The 17,991-nt window shown below is 47.4% G+C and overlaps 4 protein-coding genes across 5 annotated transcripts; 1 reads left to right on the top strand and 3 right to left on the bottom strand.

Moving 5' to 3' along the window:
- Positions 1–105: 105 nt before the first annotated feature.
- H257_16793 (hypothetical protein) lies at positions 106–1,966 on the bottom strand. Its single transcript, XM_009845360.1, has 6 exons — positions 1,758–1,966; positions 1,298–1,676; positions 938–1,216; positions 646–743; positions 386–529; positions 106–294 (listed from the first exon to the last, which is right to left on the bottom strand). Exons 1-6 carry the CDS (start codon positions 1,905–1,907, stop codon positions 196–198), a joined length of 1,149 nt encoding a protein of 382 aa, XP_009843662.1. The 5' UTR covers positions 1,908–1,966; the 3' UTR covers positions 106–195.
- A 724-nt stretch (positions 1,967–2,690) lies between these two features.
- H257_16792 (hypothetical protein) lies at positions 2,691–6,387 on the bottom strand. The gene is made up of 10 exons (XM_009845359.1): positions 5,838–6,387; positions 5,673–5,770; positions 5,398–5,608; positions 5,157–5,330; positions 4,444–5,065; positions 4,267–4,352; positions 4,104–4,192; positions 3,920–4,057; positions 3,652–3,824; positions 2,691–3,164 (listed from the first exon to the last, which is right to left on the bottom strand). Exons 1-10 carry the CDS (start codon positions 6,348–6,350, stop codon positions 2,728–2,730), a joined length of 2,541 nt encoding a protein of 846 aa, XP_009843661.1. The 5' UTR covers positions 6,351–6,387; the 3' UTR covers positions 2,691–2,727.
- Positions 6,388–7,858: 1,471 nt separating this feature from the next.
- H257_16791 (AGC protein kinase) lies at positions 7,859–11,704 on the top strand. The gene is made up of 9 exons (XM_009845358.1): positions 7,859–7,976; positions 8,043–8,450; positions 8,495–8,548; positions 8,595–8,877; positions 9,438–9,703; positions 10,005–10,165; positions 10,266–10,402; positions 11,194–11,383; positions 11,432–11,704. Exons 1-9 carry the CDS (start codon positions 7,905–7,907, stop codon positions 11,577–11,579), a joined length of 1,719 nt encoding a protein of 572 aa, XP_009843660.1. The 5' UTR covers positions 7,859–7,904; the 3' UTR covers positions 11,580–11,704.
- A 601-nt stretch (positions 11,705–12,305) lies between these two features.
- Positions 12,306–17,857, bottom strand: H257_16790. Of its 2 annotated transcripts, XM_009845356.1 has the most exons (16): positions 17,590–17,857; positions 17,288–17,402; positions 16,783–16,851; positions 16,466–16,652; positions 16,088–16,222; positions 15,638–15,807; positions 15,248–15,316; positions 14,806–15,064; positions 14,455–14,639; positions 14,317–14,386; positions 14,124–14,239; positions 13,817–14,003; positions 13,530–13,692; positions 13,301–13,423; positions 12,658–13,014; positions 12,306–12,514 (listed from the first exon to the last, which is right to left on the bottom strand). In XM_009845356.1, the coding sequence occupies exons 1-16, from the start codon at positions 17,788–17,790 to the stop codon at positions 12,398–12,400; spliced, it is 2,523 nt and encodes an 840-aa protein (XP_009843658.1). In that variant the 5' UTR covers positions 17,791–17,857; the 3' UTR covers positions 12,306–12,397. The 2 variants fall into 2 exon arrangements, with proteins under 2 accessions (XP_009843658.1, XP_009843659.1); XM_009845357.1 differs by lacking the exons at positions 17,288–17,402; positions 17,590–17,857 and adding an exon at positions 17,137–17,200.
- Positions 17,858–17,991: the final 134 nt, after the last annotated feature.

Here is a 17,991-nt window from a genome sequence, read left to right as displayed (position 1 = left end):
GTAATATACTAGCGCTTTGTCGTGTATTGAGATCCGAAAATCGAGAGGATCAAACACCCACAACATTCAACGTCCGGGGCATGGTTGGTCGAATATTACTACTGTATCAGGTCTTATTTTTTAATATTCTCCAACAAATATATATTATATATTTCTCGCTATACTCTAGTATCGTACAACGAGCTAGTTGTTTGGTTACTTGATGTCCACGAAAGCCACGATCACAGTCGTATCGTCAATCACTTGCTCTTCTTTCATCCAGCGGCGATTCGCTTCTAAAATCAACACATCGACCTAATAATATACACACACACATCAGCACTTTTTTCTTCCCAAACAAACATATATATATATATATATAGATATTATATATATTTATTCCCACCGCTTGCTTGGGGTCCGTGTGCGGCGCGATCATCTTGATCACTTCTTCATCACTCATGAATTCCCACAACCCGTCGGTCGCTATCACCAAACAGCGATCGGTCGTGTCCAGCGTATGCACAAAAAACTCTGGCTCCGAGCTCACCTAGTCCAACACACATAGTTGTCGTTAGATGCTATCTAATACAATCTATTTAAATATAGTGTCGTTTTGGAGTTACGAGGTGAAAACAATGAAAACGGTCCAAGTATGTTCATTACCCCAGCAGTATGCGCTACGGCATCGCCCAAACTTCGACTCATGGCTAATCCTGGCACGTCCATATGTCCCAGCCACACTCGCGGCGGTCCGTCAATGCCTACAATCGATCGATATCTTTCGCGTTAGCCAACATGTATATTTGATTGCCCCACAATATATACATATATATAGAATTATTTGCTTTTTCATGCGTCAAGTCATTCCAGACAAACATACGTTTCAAAAGGCGGCAACACCAACCCAACGTGAGGCCAACATGTCAAAACCCTATCTATCGGATTTGGAACGCACCGTCGTCATATTCGACGGCAAACACACGACCCCCCGAGGCCAAAATGCGCGCTTTCTCCGCGGGGAGGTCGGGTTTGTGGTCTTTCGAGAGGCTGCTAGCCGTGAGCAGACCCGCTTGGAGGAACCCCCTCGTGATGCGGGAGTCGCCGACGTTGCCGACAATGAGGAGCCGATCTCGGATAACCACGACGACGCCGGTGCTGCCGCTGAACTCGGTGTCGATGCTGGCATCTCGGATCACGCGCTTCTCGACGGCGTTGAGGGCAAATTGAATCGCCGCTACAAACAACACGCAACCCCATTATAAGGCCACGTCCACTAAAACATACATCCACATACATGCCCAACCAAGTACAGTACCTTGAATGCCCGCCGTGTCCTTGGCCACGTCGCCCGTGGGGGCAAATTGCGCGTGGTTGAACAACTCGGTCGGAAAGTGCGCTCGAAAGTACTGCGACACGCCGTCGCCGGCCTCTCCGTGGCCGTCGAATACCCCCAGGAGCAACGACTTGGACGGCGCGTGCATTTGCATAACCATGCTGTCCTGGTTCTTCTTGCGGGGGTTGTACGGAGCGTACCCTTTCTTGCTCACTCCGGCGTAGCATCCGATCGTGCTCGTGCCATTCTGGACCCCGTCGGCGTCAGCTACCGTGGACACGGCCGCCAGACCCTCCACGAGCTTATTGTCGCTCACGACACTCAGTCGACGTCGGGCCTGTTGAATCTCGCCGTCGTTTGTCTGAAATGATGCACCGTGTCAGACGATCGACTTTGATATCGGTGGCATGTTTGGTGGGGATATGGTCCATGGCCTGCCTACCTTTTTGGTCGAAATGCCCTTGGGTGACGCCACGTTCGTCGCGGTAGCTTCTTGCAGCTTGACCCGCGACATGGCGGCGGTGGCGCCAGTGGTAGACGCGGCGGCGGGCTTGGCGGGGGCGGCCTTCATGGATCCAGTGCGGGTCGACATGCTGGAAAGTTTAATCTTCGGAGATGGGGCAACGACTGATGAGTGGTGTCTGAAGCGGCGTTGTATTAATACACACCCTGGGCAGCCATCGTTTCACGGGAATCCCATTGGGGCATACTACTGGACGTTTCATGTTCTAATTATGAATATCACAAGGTTCAAATGTCCCTCGAATCAACTATTTTAAGAATCACTATGTCATCAATTGGCGTACATTTCGATGATCCAGTAAGACGACTTGTAATGCATTGGTTAGACCCCACTCACAATCAATAATAAACACTTGTATTTCAGCGTACTGTACGTCACTACCATATATTGTTGGCATCGCAGAGTACTAGTAGTACACTGAAGTAGGTGGTGCTATTAGCCGTTCATTCAACCTTCGGTATTACTATTAATAGTACTAGTACTACAGCATAACACATTGAGCGTGCAGATTGCCCCACACGAACTTTGCCTCACTCCTGGATTACCTCGAGATGGATGTGGTCGAACCACCCGACTAACTCCCCCTTATCATTAGTTATGCATGTAAAACTCATGCATATTTCTCAACAACAGCTTGGAAATTCAACGCCGCGTTGTCTCATATTCCAAGGTGACAGCTTCAATATTGCGCATACTGTATAGTGGTTCACAACATTCGTTCATAGCAATCCTATTATCCTCGATAAATGTGCCGAGGGAGTAGAGATGCCAATTATGTTCGATTCCGTGTAGCAATCTCAATCGCACGACGTCAACGCGGCGTCCGACGATATCTTTGGTGACGACAAACAATATCCAATGCAATGGGTGTCTATATATTATCGTAGTATCACAGTGTGGTTTGGCCTTTGGTGAGGGCTTCGAGCTTCTTCTCGAGCTTCTGGCGCCCCGTGAGTTCACCCCCGCCGCCCCCCCCCGCCGTCGGGGGTTCCATCGCCCCGTACGTGCCGCCCCGGATCGCGCGCAGTCGCTTCTGCAGCACAATACCACACACGGCCATCGGGAGTAGAAACAAGGCGTTCATGAACACGGACAGCGCAATGTTGAGGCACGCGCCGAGCAAGTCCTGGCACAAGATATTGTGCACCATCGCGTACTCTTCGTTGATCCAGCCGCAGCCGGGGGCGGACGTGCATTGCAGCGCGTTGACTTGGGTCCATACGTTCAAGGTCGCGACGGGGGTCAAAGTCGTCGTGACGAACCGCTCGAGGCGCTGCGCATACGCCCGGGCGAGCTCGAGCACCGACTTGTCCCCCCCCTTCCATCCTATTGAGTGTATAACAAACAAAATCAGTATCCATGAATGGATACAAAATCAGTATCCATGAATGATATTGTGAATATTCGGGTGGTTGGTTTGTCTAATCAAGAGATGGAATCACGTTGGAAACTTCGGATTAGTTAAATGTACATGTCCTTTCTGTAAGAGCCAATCAAATCCACCAAAATTGGATGATCCAACAGCGGCGATTCGATTCGACGGGGTCTCGAAATTTGTACCGAATCCACAAAATACATGCATATTTAAAAAAATCCAGTACCGTCTATGTTATATATATATATCATTCAGGTTGACAAGGCCATGAAATTTACATCTACTCTTCACGCAATAAGCAATGTACTCTATAGGCGCAAACTCGTGGTCGACGTAATGGCTGTATGCACTCTCAAGTACTTTAAAAGTATTGCAATTCGACATGCCATTCTGCCTGGCACCCCACCACAACAAATACAAATAATGCAATAACAGTACCGATCGAATTGGGGTAGTTGACGCCGCCGACAAAGTCCTGCCGCATACGCATGAGCTTATCTTGTACCGAGTTGCGCGCGCGAGTGTACACGAGTGCATCTCTGAACGTCGTATAACAAGGCGTCGCCACACCGCCAGTGCATTTGGTCTTCATGTAGCATAACGCAGGGTCCCTAGAAAAAGCATACCATGTAAAAAATATATTTCTTTTTACACATAACAGAGACGAAGAATAATAATTAATATATATATTTCCAAGGCATCGTACGTGTCAGAAGTGCAGTCAGCCGGGAGGGCTCCATTCACAAACAACGTCCACGGACGATCCAACACGGCGTAGTTGGCCATCGCCACCATATCCGACCCAATCGCATCCGCTGCCGTCTTCACAATTCCATAGTGTTGTCTACAAATATTATTTAAATATATATATATATATACATGCCACGTACACTGGGTCCCAGCCAAATTGGGTTTCGTTGTACGACATGATGTCCGTGCCAAGCGCACTCAACGTTGTGAACCGCGTCGCCATACCCAGCTACAACACATATATCAGTCTCAACGGAATATATATATATAAATATATTGGTTTTCGACTGCAAATCCATGTACCTGTTGTGCGACACGGTATCGCTCGGCAATTTCACACGATTTCGCATGTACTGTGGCCATCCCGAGCGCCGCAAGGGTGCTCGTCCCTACGCAACCTCTTGTCAGCACCCCATGTATACATTCTTCCCCACAAAATTCCCAACAAAAGCATCACAAAAATGTCCACAAGTACAGTACCCTTGATGCACGCGCCGACGACGCGGCTGGTTTCCGCGGAAAAGTACGGCGTCATGTCGTTCATAACCATGTCTAGGTACTGGCACCCGTCAAACCAGACGGCGGACACGGCGATGAGACACGACGCGACCACGAACGAGATGATGCAGAGGACGACGCCGAGGCCCCACGATGCGTGCAGGAGGTGTACCCACTTGGTTTTTTCTTTGCAGATGCCCTTGACAAACCCAGCCATGCCGAGAAATGCCACAAACAAACCCAAGATGAAAATGCTCAAGACGAGCCCCGATCGGGTGTACGAGATGCTATCAAACGTCATCTGCACGGACGCCACAGTCGCCCCCGAGTCGGACGTGGCACTCGCCACCGACGTGAGTATGTCTTCGGCGTCGTTGGCCGCTGAAAACAAAGTCACCGACCCGCTGTACACGGCGTCCCTTGTCATTTGAAACGTCGATTCCAATTGGTCCGCGACGACGCGCCACTCCGTGAGCGTCGCCTGGGGCGCCACGGACGAGCCACCGCAAATGGTCGCCGGGCATGTCAAGCACACGTCGCCGTTTTGGATACAAGTCTTGGGGAACGCGTTCGTGTAGGTCAAGTCAAAGTTGTCCCCGATAGACTAGACAATACACATGTGATGCGAGGGTTTGAGGGATTGACGGGATCGGAGTTTGAGGGGTTGAGGGGGGGTTGGGGGGTGAATAGAGTACCTGCAATTGAAGAGCGCCGGCAGTGACCCACGACGTGTCGGCCAAGACAGAGTGGACTTGGGCTGTGGTGATGCCTTGCAGGTCTTGAATCGCATGCAGTGGCGCAAGGAGGTTCTTGGAGTTGATGTTCAAGTTGCCAATGACTTCGGTGAGTACGTCCAAGAGATCGTGCATCTAACACATACATATATTTCCCCTGTCAGTCATAGAGTCACTGCTGTGTTTTGTTTGCTATTAGTACCCGCGCCGTGACCGTGTTGTTCTGGACGTACGCCGCCGCCGAGCAAATGAAAATCACGATCGAAAACACGAAAAAGGCGACTCCAGGAGTCATGATCCCACACCACGTGTACCCTCGCTCGACAGGGTCACGGCCGCCACATCGGTTGCAAAAGCAGCGCAGGATAAAGAACGCCAAAAACCCGAGAAATGTGAGCACAGCAAAGGCAATCCTACCAACAGGACACATACGATCGTAATAAGACAACAACATTGAGCGATGGAGATGGATTATACCCGGGGCCAGCGTACGGAGCCAACGACTCGGCGTAGTTTTTGGTCACCCATTTGTTGGCAGCATCGATTTGGTCTTGCGTGAAGCGAGGCAGGCGAGGCTAGAATGCGACCAAAGTGCGCATGAATATCCATAAATACGCCACAACTGTGAACATATGGCCTTACTTTGGTGGGGTCGGCGGTGGGCCAGAGGCAGTTGGGGAGGCGTTCGCACAGGTTCTTGGCCGCGCACGATCCGTCTCCAGGAACGACCAAGCACGTGTTGGAAGCGTTGCCCTTGTTCCGCTGGGCGTGGGGACTCGTGGGTGGCACGCACCGATCGAGTTCGTCGGTCGTCGATGTCACGTAGCAAAACGTGATCATCATGTTGGCCAGCGACGAGTTGTAGTACTCGACAGACTCGGACCGCATGCCTTTCATGGCGTTCACAGCGCTCGTGCCTTGTAGCACAGCTCGCGCTTCGTCCAGGGTGTCAAGGGCAGACATGTTAACGTTCCCGAAACCGCCGACGTCGCGCTTGGTCACGACGATGGGCATGACACTGGTCGTGAGCGACGGGCACTGCGACGTCCACGAGGTGTAGCCGGGGACGGAGCATTGGCCAGTGGGGGGCCACGACGGGTCGGCAGCCACCGCCACCGCCACCGCTGCATTAGAAAGGAAGAACCACCGCAGCATCGATCAAGTCAATCGAACAGTGCGTCGTCGAATGGGGGTATTCTCCAAGGGGTTAGTTATTCTTAGGATATCACCAACGTGATTGGATCGGAATGATCTATTTATAGATTGACTTGGATCTTCCAATCACAAATCGTCATGTTGGATCAGAGCGATCGGATTGGCCATCTTGTTTGACAGGGATCTTGAAGCACACCAGAACAATAAGAACATAGTTACTACTACTACTGTAGTGTAGTACAGTACGTACTAGCAGTATGCAGGAGTTCTTTACTGTTATTGTGTGTTTCCTTACTCAAAATTCCCTCCGGAGGTTGGTCGAATGAACCGCCCATTATTAACCAGAAAAGGCAAGGTGAAATAGGCGTTTTTGTATGCAGCGCAAGGTCAACCACCTTGCGAATTCCATAAATAAGTCAACAATCACTGGAGCTTCGAAAAAATATACTAGTAGTATTTAACTTTGAGAGGTAACCTTGTGCTTTCATTGTTTATACTACGTAGTAGTATCTAATCATGTTGCAGCGTTCATTCTTTTTAGCCAATCATACTACTTTGCTCGATTGTCAATAAACGCCCAAAATTGGCAAATTTGGGTGAAAAGCACAATAACGACCAAATCACGATGGGTTCGTCGAATCACTGGTAACTTCATAACGTATCAGTATGCGCTCGCGGCGTCCAGAGAGCTGGTGCAGCGGGTGGGCAACTTGGATAGTGACCTTATGAGAGATGAGTCCATCGGTGGCGTTGACAGTCTAGTCCCGGCTATCGAACGTGCTATGGTTTACATACACGGAACAGAGGAATCAACATCATTGAGCTCTCGTGAGCCCCGAGTTGGGGGCTGTACCTCCAACTCCCCGATCGTATTTATAGGGCAAGTTGATGTTGTGGATTCGATACGAATTTCCGCCGAATCGAATATCACGTGAATCGACGCTATTGGCTAATCCATTTTTGAGTGGATTTGATTGGCTCTTGCAGAAAGGACAAGTATATTCAACCAATCAGAACTGATTCACAATTGCTTCGACAAACCAGGCGAATTTTGGAAGTTTATAGCGAATAAATCACAATATTGTACGGTAAAAAGCTCTTTACGCGATGATGTCATGGGTCGTAATTTTGAAAATGATCGCGCATACACGGATTCGTCGATGTCCCATACATACTAAACGTGTCGCTAGGAAGAATTCCTTGTCGTGCACATGTTTGGGAGCTTCTAGCGGCTAATGTGTGTCCCATTCTCGAACGCTTGTCAACGCATGGTTAACTGCGAGTAGAACCTGGCGTTTCAACTAGGAATTGTCCTATTGAATCCGTGTAACTGCCAATAGAAAAGGCGTTTCAGCTAGGCATTGTCCTATGTTTCATGTCAAGAGGGGATAATTCCCCGTGGCATAAACTGGACCCTCTAACCGACTTTCAAATTAAGGCGTGTAAGAACATCAAGTGTCACAGGTACTGTACCAATTGTTAGAGGTTTTATCGGGTCAGTGTCGTCATTGCTCTTAGCCACCCAGAGGAGTGCGCGCCGCCGACACCGCCGCCATGTCCGTGACCGTCCTGATCAACGGCTATGGTATCCTTCAGGACCCACAAAACCGCTTCCCAGACATCTTTGTAAGAGTCTTCCCTCACGCCGTGCATGAGGATATCGACCTGACTGTGGGAGGGTGCTCCTCGTAGGTGTTTGTGTTGACTGTGTCGCAACAGCAGAACGTCGCCACGACGTCGTCCTGGACAGTGTACCGCCGTCTGGAAATGTTTGAGCAATTGAGCTTGAGCATTGGAGCGGAATTCCGCCATTTGAACCTCCCGCCGTGTCCATTGGTGGCGTCGGCGAACGTGTCCAACATGCAGGTGATCGAGCGTTGCCGCGACGACTTGTCGCGGTGGTTGGCGCCACTGCTCAGCTACCCCTACGTGAACTCGCTCATGCAGTCGCGCAGCTTCATCGACTTCATCTCTGCCGAAGCCAACACGATCCCCGCGGGGCTGCTCTTGTCCCAGCATTTTTTTCCTCAGGCCATGCACCACTCGACGTCGTTGTCGATTCCGATCCCAGCCGGCCAAGCCAACATTGGCGAAATGGACGTACGCATCTTATATGCTTCTTCCCACGAATCACGTTCATCTAGATGGACTTTATGTTCTCCGCCGACGACGAAGCATCCGGAGCAAAGGACGACGACGTACGCCTGTCGTCTATCTCGTCGTGTTTTGCTGACATCTTAGCAGATGTTCCATTTTGGCGACTCGCACCAACCGACCACCCCCGTCGCGACCTCGTCAACAGCCCCGCCTCCCGCCGACGGCAAAGTCACGCTTGAAGACTTCCATCTCGTCAAAGTCATCGGCAAGGGCTCGTTCGGGAAAGTCATCCTCGTGCGCAAGCGGGACAGCGGCATCGTGTACGCCATGAAGGTCCTGCGCAAGGAGAACATCATCAAGCGCAACCAGGTCGAGCACACGCGCACAGAGCGCCACGTGTTGGGCTACGTCCGCCACCCGTTTATCGTTGGTGAGTGTTGTAGAACTATATGTGCCCACGTTGGGGAATATATATATATATATACGATGCCTTGAAATATATATATATATATATATATATAGATGTGACGATCGATACATTGCGTTGATGTATATTTATGCGACACCGTTGGGAATATGTGTCCAACTCTCAAACGATATATTGTGTGCCTAGATATATATATATATATTGTGTTGATATATATTGATAGATGAAGATGTGACGCCTTGGGAATATGTGCCCAAATGTTGAACTATATACATTATCCCTTGATATATATATATATATATATATATATATATTTATTGCGACGAAAAGATACATGGCGTTGTAATATATATGTATATATATAAATTATATAAATACATGTAACGCCTTTTGTGGACAACTTGTTCCGTTGTATGATGTATGCACACACACACACACACTCATTTGAAAGCACATGCTTGTCTGACACGCCAGTGACGATTGATAGTATTGATCCTGCCCTCGAATATATATATATATTCATAGATATATATACATATATGAAAGATTAAGTATTATATTAGGCCTGAACTATGCGTTCCAAACCGTGGACAAACTCTACTTTGTGCTCGACTACTGTGCCGGGGGCGAATTATTTTTCCATTTGGGCAAAGTGCAGCGGTTCAAGGAGCCCCGCGCGCGTTTCTATGCGGCCGAAATTACCCTCGCCATCGAATATGTGCACAATCTGGACATCATTTACCGCGATTTGAAGCCGGAAAACGTTCTTTTGGACGAGAACGGCCACATTCGGCTCACGGACTTTGGCTTGTCGAAAGAAGGCATTCAGGTATTGTGCTTTGGAGTGAATAATTTCATTGTGTTGTGGTTTCTCGTTGGCATTTAAATCGATTTGATTGGCTACTTCAGATGAGCTCAAAATTTTATGAGCCAATCAAAACCCATTTCTCAATGAAATTCAACCAATCAGAAATCGATTGTGGATCGGTTTGGTCGGCGCAATTGATTCGATTGCACCCCAAATTTGTACTATCAAATATCGACAATACTGTATGAGTAGTACTCGGAAAAAACACGAGAGATGGCAACCTGTAGTCAATTAAAACGAAATGTATGACCATTCTGATTAGGACGACTTTTCCGGCGCGAATTCGTTTTGCGGAACCCCGGAATACCTGGCCCCGGAGATTTTAAATCGTTCTGGACATGGCCGAGCGGTCGACTGGTGGTCCCTCGGTGCCTTGTTGTACGAGATGTTGACGGGGTTGCCGCCGTTTTACTGCCGGGATCGGTACGTTTGCGAGATAATAATATTATTTTTTCTCGCAGTTTTTTGCGATTAATTATTACGAGTAATTAATAGTAGCAGTCCTAACTATGTCTGTTTATAGCGACAAGTTGTTTGAAAAGATCCGCCAAGGCGAACTCACGTTTCCAAAGTACCTGAGTCCGGAGGCGGTGGATTTGCTGAGCAAGTTACTCGAACGCGACCCGACCAAGCGCTTGGGCACTGGCCCCACGGATGCCGGTATGAAATGTATTGTCGATTTGATAGTACAAATTTGGGGGTGCAATCGAATCAATCGCGCCGACCTAACCGATCCACAATCGATTTCTGATTGGTTTGTTGAATTTCATTGAGAAATGGGTTTTGATTGGTTAGTAATTTGGAGCTCTTCTGAAGTAGCCAATCAAATCGATTTAAATGCCAACGAGAAACCACAATGACATTATTCACTCGAAAGCACAATATTCATGTGTTGCATTATATATGTTCAATTGAAAAAATAGCACCATTATGAATGTGAATATTGGTGGTTGTTATTTGGATTGAATTTTTGTAGTTGGTTGCATTCTAGAATTGCTACTACGAGTAATAATGTGTACAGTATGTATGCTGCAATATCAAGTACAACTTGGCTACATTCGATATGATGTGGTTATTTTTATTGTATAAAATATACTGAAAAGTCACGGATTATTTTTTATATTGTATAAAATATATAATTTTAAAAACCTAGAGCAGAAATGACATATACATGTATATATGATAAATTAGAATAACCCCGATTGTGTTGTTTATCCTTGATCCTGAAACACAGTATTATATTTATCAAGTATTCTAAAACATGGCGAATCATTTCGATATTATATATTGAGTAGCATGCATCATCACAATCGACTACTACTATTAGTATGTGAATGTTTTGGTTTGGTTGGGTGTTTGTATATGTACTGTTTGCCAGATACATACATATGTTTGCTGTGGTTGAACATGCTGGGTAATTTGGCTGCTTGACTGACTACTACTTACTATAGGGGAAATCAAATCGCATGCATTTTTCAATGAAATTCAATGGGAGCAACTCGCACTGGGCCAAGTACCGCCGCCGTGGCGCCCGTCCTTCAACGGCGCATTGGACACGTCTCAGTTCGACAAGGAGTTTACCGACATGCCGATTTTCAGCCCCGACAACCGCAGCGGCGGCGGTGGCATGATGGGCACGAGGTATGCCAAGATGGATATTTAATAATATTTATATATATATGTTTATAGTGTCGGACGCCGGCACTTGTATCGCGACACGGAGGGGCTGTTTCAAGGGTTTACATACTCGGAAGAGGAATCGTACATGGAGAAAGCGAATCCGTCGGCGCGACAGCCGACGTCTGGGCATCACATGATGCCCCCAAGCCAGTTTTAGACGTGTGTCGGACAAGAACAATGTACAACAACGAAAATACAAGCAATATATATAGGAAAAAAATGTTCAATCATCCATCGTGTTGAGTAAGTAGGACGAGTATTATTAAAATGTTCAATCATCCATCGTGTTGAGTAAGTAGGACGAGTATTAGTATTATAATAGTTTGTACTTTGGTCCGAAATCTTCGGTCAATTGTTTTCATAGTTTAGGCGTTTACCTCAATTTTGTAATAAGTTAGTAAATACTCCGAGGATATATTTACAGTACATATATACTGTAGCTCCAGCAAGCGGAATGTGATGCTCAACTGACACACGCAGACACATTGAGTACGAATGTACTGATTGCAGCAGCAGTTTTAACGTTAGTGCGGATGAATATAGAATTAGCATACTGTACTACACTCAAAGAAGGACCTAGAACGTACGTCTTTGTCAATATCGGGGAAATGAAAATGAGAAAACTTTGGAACGTCTAGAACAACGCACAATACACGGCGTTTAGAAGACATTGGGTGTTACCCCCCCCCAGGACAGTAGCCCCCCCATATAATTTCTTGAGGTATACACGTAGTTATAGCGGATGTTTAGAAACCGTCTATCGTGTGTATACCCCTAACTTGTACTGCATATTCGGCTTGGTGGTGACTTGAACACTGGTACAATAAGACGACCAACCTCTTTCTGCCTAGTTCCATCGAAACCATCCAAACAACAGCAGTAATCACGTCAGAAAACACGAGCGATTCATTATCTACGCGAACACTATGCAAAGCAAAATATAATGTAAAAATCTATCGTCGTATGTAGCGTCAGCTAGACTTGTTTGGACAGACATGTGGCGGGCGGCAGCGATGGCCCATTGGATTTCTTGGCGGCGTCGATGGCCTCACTGTCACTACCTGCAGCACTCGCCATCGGTGCCTTGGCTCCCTACAAAGAATTAGCACGAGCGTATCTATGATCCAAAACGCGTTGGCTAGATCTGCTATATATATACAGTATATATCAACAATATACCAAATAAATCTAACCAACCCACTAACTTAATCAACAGGACTGCTGCCAACATATACCTTGGTTTTACCGCGAAGACGCTTCTCCAGCACCACGGCCATGACAATCATGGGAAGGAGGCAAACACTCATGACAAAGAGGCAGAGGGACACGGTGAGGGTGGACCCGACGAGGTTGGCGCACACACTCGTGTACAGCAGCGACGTGGTTTGAGCCAGCCACGAGCACTGCATGGCGCACTTCATTTGGTCTATATGGAGAAGTAGGTTGCCCACGGCGCCGTTTTGAAGCGCGCGCAGCGAGCCAGAGCTGATGCCGACCAGGGCTGAAGTGTAGGTGTTGGCCATTTGACGAATGGACGACAGGTTCAATGGCCACGTGGACGAATGCACGACCGCCAACCCCGTGAAATCGCCCTATGTGTGATTTGTCCAACAGAGTCAGATCACATTGGTGGGTGGTCGATATACAATTATTGTGTTTTGGATGTGTAATTTCAATGAAGGAATTTGGCATTGGCATCATTCCTTGCGAATGAGCGATATGAAATAGAGACGTTTTGTGAGATCACAAACCAGATCAACAAATATACCATTCGAATTGGACACACTGAAACAAATCACAAAACAAGGGCTCGACAAGAGTTATTTGTTTATTTATTTTGAATTCGCTATAAACTTCCAAACGTAGGGGGATTTGTACCTGGAGCTGCTGCAGTTGCAGCGCGATTTCATCGGTCGCGACGACGTAGTCGTGCGCACGGCTATAGTCGGTTAAGCACGTGGTCGTTGGATTGCAATAGTTGGTCATAAAGCAAATGGCCGCCTGCCGAAAGGAGAAAACGAGAGTCAATAGTGGCAACAACTTTACATATGACATGACAAGGCGAGAGCGCAGCTAGGGGAGAGAGTGGGGTACTATGTATATGTACCGTAGAAGGGGACGTTGAGCACAGTGGACCTGCGTCCGGCAAGCTATAGACGACCCACGGCGTGAGAAGGTTGGCCCTAGTGATACCAGGAGTGGTTGCCGCCGCTATCGCAATGAACTGGTCTGCCGTCGAGTTGGACACTCCAAACGTCGACAGGTCAAAGCTGTACATACAGTAAGTACCACATGTGAGTTTATACTGAACGAGTACAATGAGTTGCATCCCTGGAAACACGATGATACGACCTCTATATGGAATACAGTTAAATAGGGACGTAACAATCCTACCCGTTCATTTGATTAACAAGCGGTTCGATGCTCGACAGCATCGACGGACCTGTCGTGGCCACCGCCAAGTCTGTCGGCAACGAGCACGAAAATGCCAACGACGAAGACAAGTCCAATGCATCCAACGGGCTTTCCCCTGCGTAGCAACTGTCGAGTAACTTGGCGAGCTGGCCCGGCCACAGGGACTCTATCAATCAACAATACATCGTTTTGTGAGCTGAATATCCTTCACAGTAACTAGTTACTTTTATCCTGATACATTATTATTGGTGTGGACAATAGGTTGGTCGTGATACGACGAACTTACCAACGTCGTGCTGCACTTCATTCACGTAATGACATGCGTCGTTGCCGAGAATAGCCATGACCAACATGGCAGCCGAGATGAGGAACCCCACAAAGCTTGCAAACGCGCCCAAAGCCCTACATATTCAATATATATATAAATATTATTCTATATTTATAGGAGCATGTCATCGATTCGTAGTAGTTAGTTGTACCAGCTAACATGCATGGCTTTGATGAGGCGGGCCGAGTTGGAGCGGAAGCCAGCACAAATGGCCATCACACCTGCACATCCACCACATCATGCCTCCTTCAAACCTCTTTCACAACGAGGATAGCAAGCAGTACAGTACCAAACAGTGCCACGATCAAACCGAGCACAAACACCGCGAGTACCACTTCCACGCGGTACGCCGCAATGAGTTTGAACGATTCCCATGCTACCTGGAGACTCACTTGGCTGTCGGTGGCTCGCGTTCGCACCATCGTCAAGAGCGACGACGCAGCGTCCATGGCGCCTCCAATCGTGCCATGGGCGCTACGTACTATATCGTTCATCCCAGTTGACATTTGAATAGCATATGATCATGTATGTCCAGGTCGTCCCGAGTTCGATTCCGGTAGGTAGATACAGTACGGTAGTTTTTTGTAGTTGACGAGGAAAAAAATGTATGGATTGCGCGGTTGCCATCATGGTGCATTACCTGGCGATACTGTCTTGCATGGTCGTGGCGGTTCGATCCACCGACTGGTGGACAGTGTCGAGCGCTACCAACCATTCATTTAACGCAGCTGGAAACGCCGAGCATATGGACGGAGGACACGCAATGCACACGAGGCTGGCACCGAGCACGCAGCCGACCGGAAATGGCCCCACGGACGTTTGCATTGCGGTCGTGAGTGTCGTTGTGACTTGTTGCAACGTGGTAAAGTCTTGGTGAATCCACGCCGTGTTGGAGACAACTACGTCGACACATCCCATTCACGCAACCATACATAACAATGTGAAGTTGGGTAGTAAGTAGTACACATATATAGATAGACTAAAGGCCTGAATGTCAAGCCATACTTGCCCACCATTTTAGTTGGACATGTATACTTTGGATGAGGAGAAGATGTAATACTAGTAGCATGTTTGTACTATACCTTGATTAATCCGATCCGTGGTCGAATTCAACTCTTGCTGCACGGCGCGCACGGGCGTGAACGCATTCGCTATCCAAACAAACAGGAACGTTATACTGTGGATTCGATACGAATTTCCAGACTCCGTCTCCCCGCTGAATCAAATCACGAATCGACGCTATTGTCTGATCCATTTTTGAGTGGATTTGATTGGTTCTTGCAGAAAGGACAAGTATATTCAACCAATCACAACTCCGGTGTGATTCAATATTGATTAGACAAACTTTGGAAATTTATAGCGAATTTACAATACAACAACTACGATATTCATTGCTTAGCAACGCGCGAGATGACACCCCCATGAAACCAATGACAACTAGAAGTTGTTGACATGCTTAGTTTCAGACGTACTGGACAGGATGTTCAAGTTGGCAAACGTCAGGTCCATCGCTTGAAACGCTCCTTGGACCCCGTCCGACATCATTTGGTTCTGCGTCCACGCTACGGCCGTGAGCCCGGCAATCACGAGCGAAAAAAACACGAAAATTAGCGCCGGCACGACTTTGCCGCACTTGGAGTAGCTAATATAACAATGTTCATCAAATTCAACGATGAACGATGCGAATATATATGTACCCAAACATCAAACGTCCATCAGGGAGATATCAAGGGTTGACGACGACGACAAATGCGGTAGCGTATTTGTCGTTGATCTGCACCATGAAACTATATCAAACGGGAATACAATATATATATATATAAATCAATATAATTATACAATCGGAATATTAATAAATCGTTCACATTGAATTGCTGCGTAGTGCAAAGGTACGACAAATAAATACGCTCGTAGTACTGTACCCGTGCTTGAAGGGGCTGGAGCCGTAGCACCGGCCAAGGCAACATCGACACGTGACGAACGCTGTCGTGGCCACCAGCACGACCATCGACAAGAACAGCCCTGGGATCACAAACGGGACAAACGACTCCATGTACCTACAAGTAAGTCCCCATCATGCTTGGATTCTTTCTGGAACAGTGTCACATAATTATATATACATACGTCGTCGAGTGCATCAATCAATGACTCCCGGCGTACGTACTACTACTACTAAACTACGTCAAGGTTCTCCACACATTCATGACAAATGGACTCCAACTGACAACTCAAAACAGCATCGCTTTTTGAGCCGAGATATGTATATATGGCCCCACATTATACTGAACATTTGTACATACCCAGCATGTACCCATTGCGTGGCAGCATCCAGCTCAGCTTGACTAAAGTACGGCTCGCGGTTGTCCACTGGAGGAGGCCAGTAGCAAGTCGATTTGCGCTCGCAAAGGCCAAGGGCGGAGCAGTTGCCAGGCCCCATCACTTGCACACACGCCTTGCCCGTGGTATCCATCGCTGCGTACGGGTCGTCTACATGATATATAATGCCATGAGGTACTACTGTATATGTAAAAGTGCTGGAATGGGTATAACGCTATCGGGATATTTGTCGTTGTCGCGTATGTTAAGTATAATATGAGCAGTATAATGGGTACCGTACTTGGACCAACACAACGCTCCTTGTCTGCGTCCGTGAGCGTCGACGCACACCCCCACATGGCCATCAAATCTAAACGCACACATATATCATATATATATATATATATATATATTATACATAATTCAAAAGTATATATTAATATAAGAAACACTCTATTGCAGCGATGACGAATGTGGATACACGACCAGGAGGATTATTTTGATGTGCACTCCATATCATCATATACATGTATATATAATATATAATATATACATACTAGTATACTGTATGCTACAGGACAGCATGGACCAACCAATAAATGGGCTCGGTACGAATTATATGTTGCATACGAGGAGACGTCATGCTAACTCTTACCATGTATGCATACAAAACCACGAGGATTATTTTCCACCGTGGCAAATCGGTAGTACCTTGTATACTGTATATATATATATATATATATATATATATATGAATACGGGACAACATGGATTATACACACGACGACTCTGGGCTGGGTACGTACGCAAGGACGTTCGGAACCAATTTTGATCGTAGCCGCGGATGGCGTCGACTTGATTGACGAGGGTTTGCGTTGCCGCCTTGGAGTATGCTTCAGCCCCATCGACCAATGTGTCGACCTAGTCGTCGCCCCCGACGAAGTGAATAGCTAGTTAGTCATTTCGTTGTTTGGGGGTTCATCGTACAATCATCCCCCAGGGTTTGATTAACACAAGCAAACACATGAAGGGGAGATATAGATGTCAAAGCGCACATTCCAACACCTCTAACAGCATTTTATATCGTGTTTTTGGAGAGGGGACTCACACTGAGAGCCGATTTCGCCGTCGTGGTCGACGTAGCTGACAAGGTGAGCGTAGATTGCGTGGCAAAAGGCGTGAGATCGGCATTCAGCAATGCACAAGTCGATTCTGCCATGGTTTTGCAAGCAGTAGCAGGATTGGAACTGGTCGAGGATGCAGGGTGCAAGGCGACGGCCACGCCTAGCATACGGAACCCGCTCACCATGCTTCTGTATGTACGTAGCACGTCAATGGTACCAAGTACCCAACCAAGCCCGTTTCGTGCGTGTGCAGTTAGTTTTAGGGTTAAAAATAGAAGGCGCACGCGGCTAACTGCCCATGGAATATCGAATATGACGACGGTGTCAATATTGTTAGATGCCACCGACGAATGGAGTTTGTCCTTTTACCCCACTTGATCCGCCAA

Source organism: Aphanomyces astaci (genome assembly GCF_000520075.1).
Source record: "Aphanomyces astaci strain APO3 unplaced genomic scaffold supercont1.92, whole genome shotgun sequence".
Lineage (NCBI taxonomy): Eukaryota > Oomycota > Saprolegniomycetes > Saprolegniales > Verrucalvaceae > Aphanomyces > Aphanomyces astaci.
Note: the sequence above shows the minus strand (reverse complement) of the source record. Positions and strands in the feature narration are given on the sequence as shown.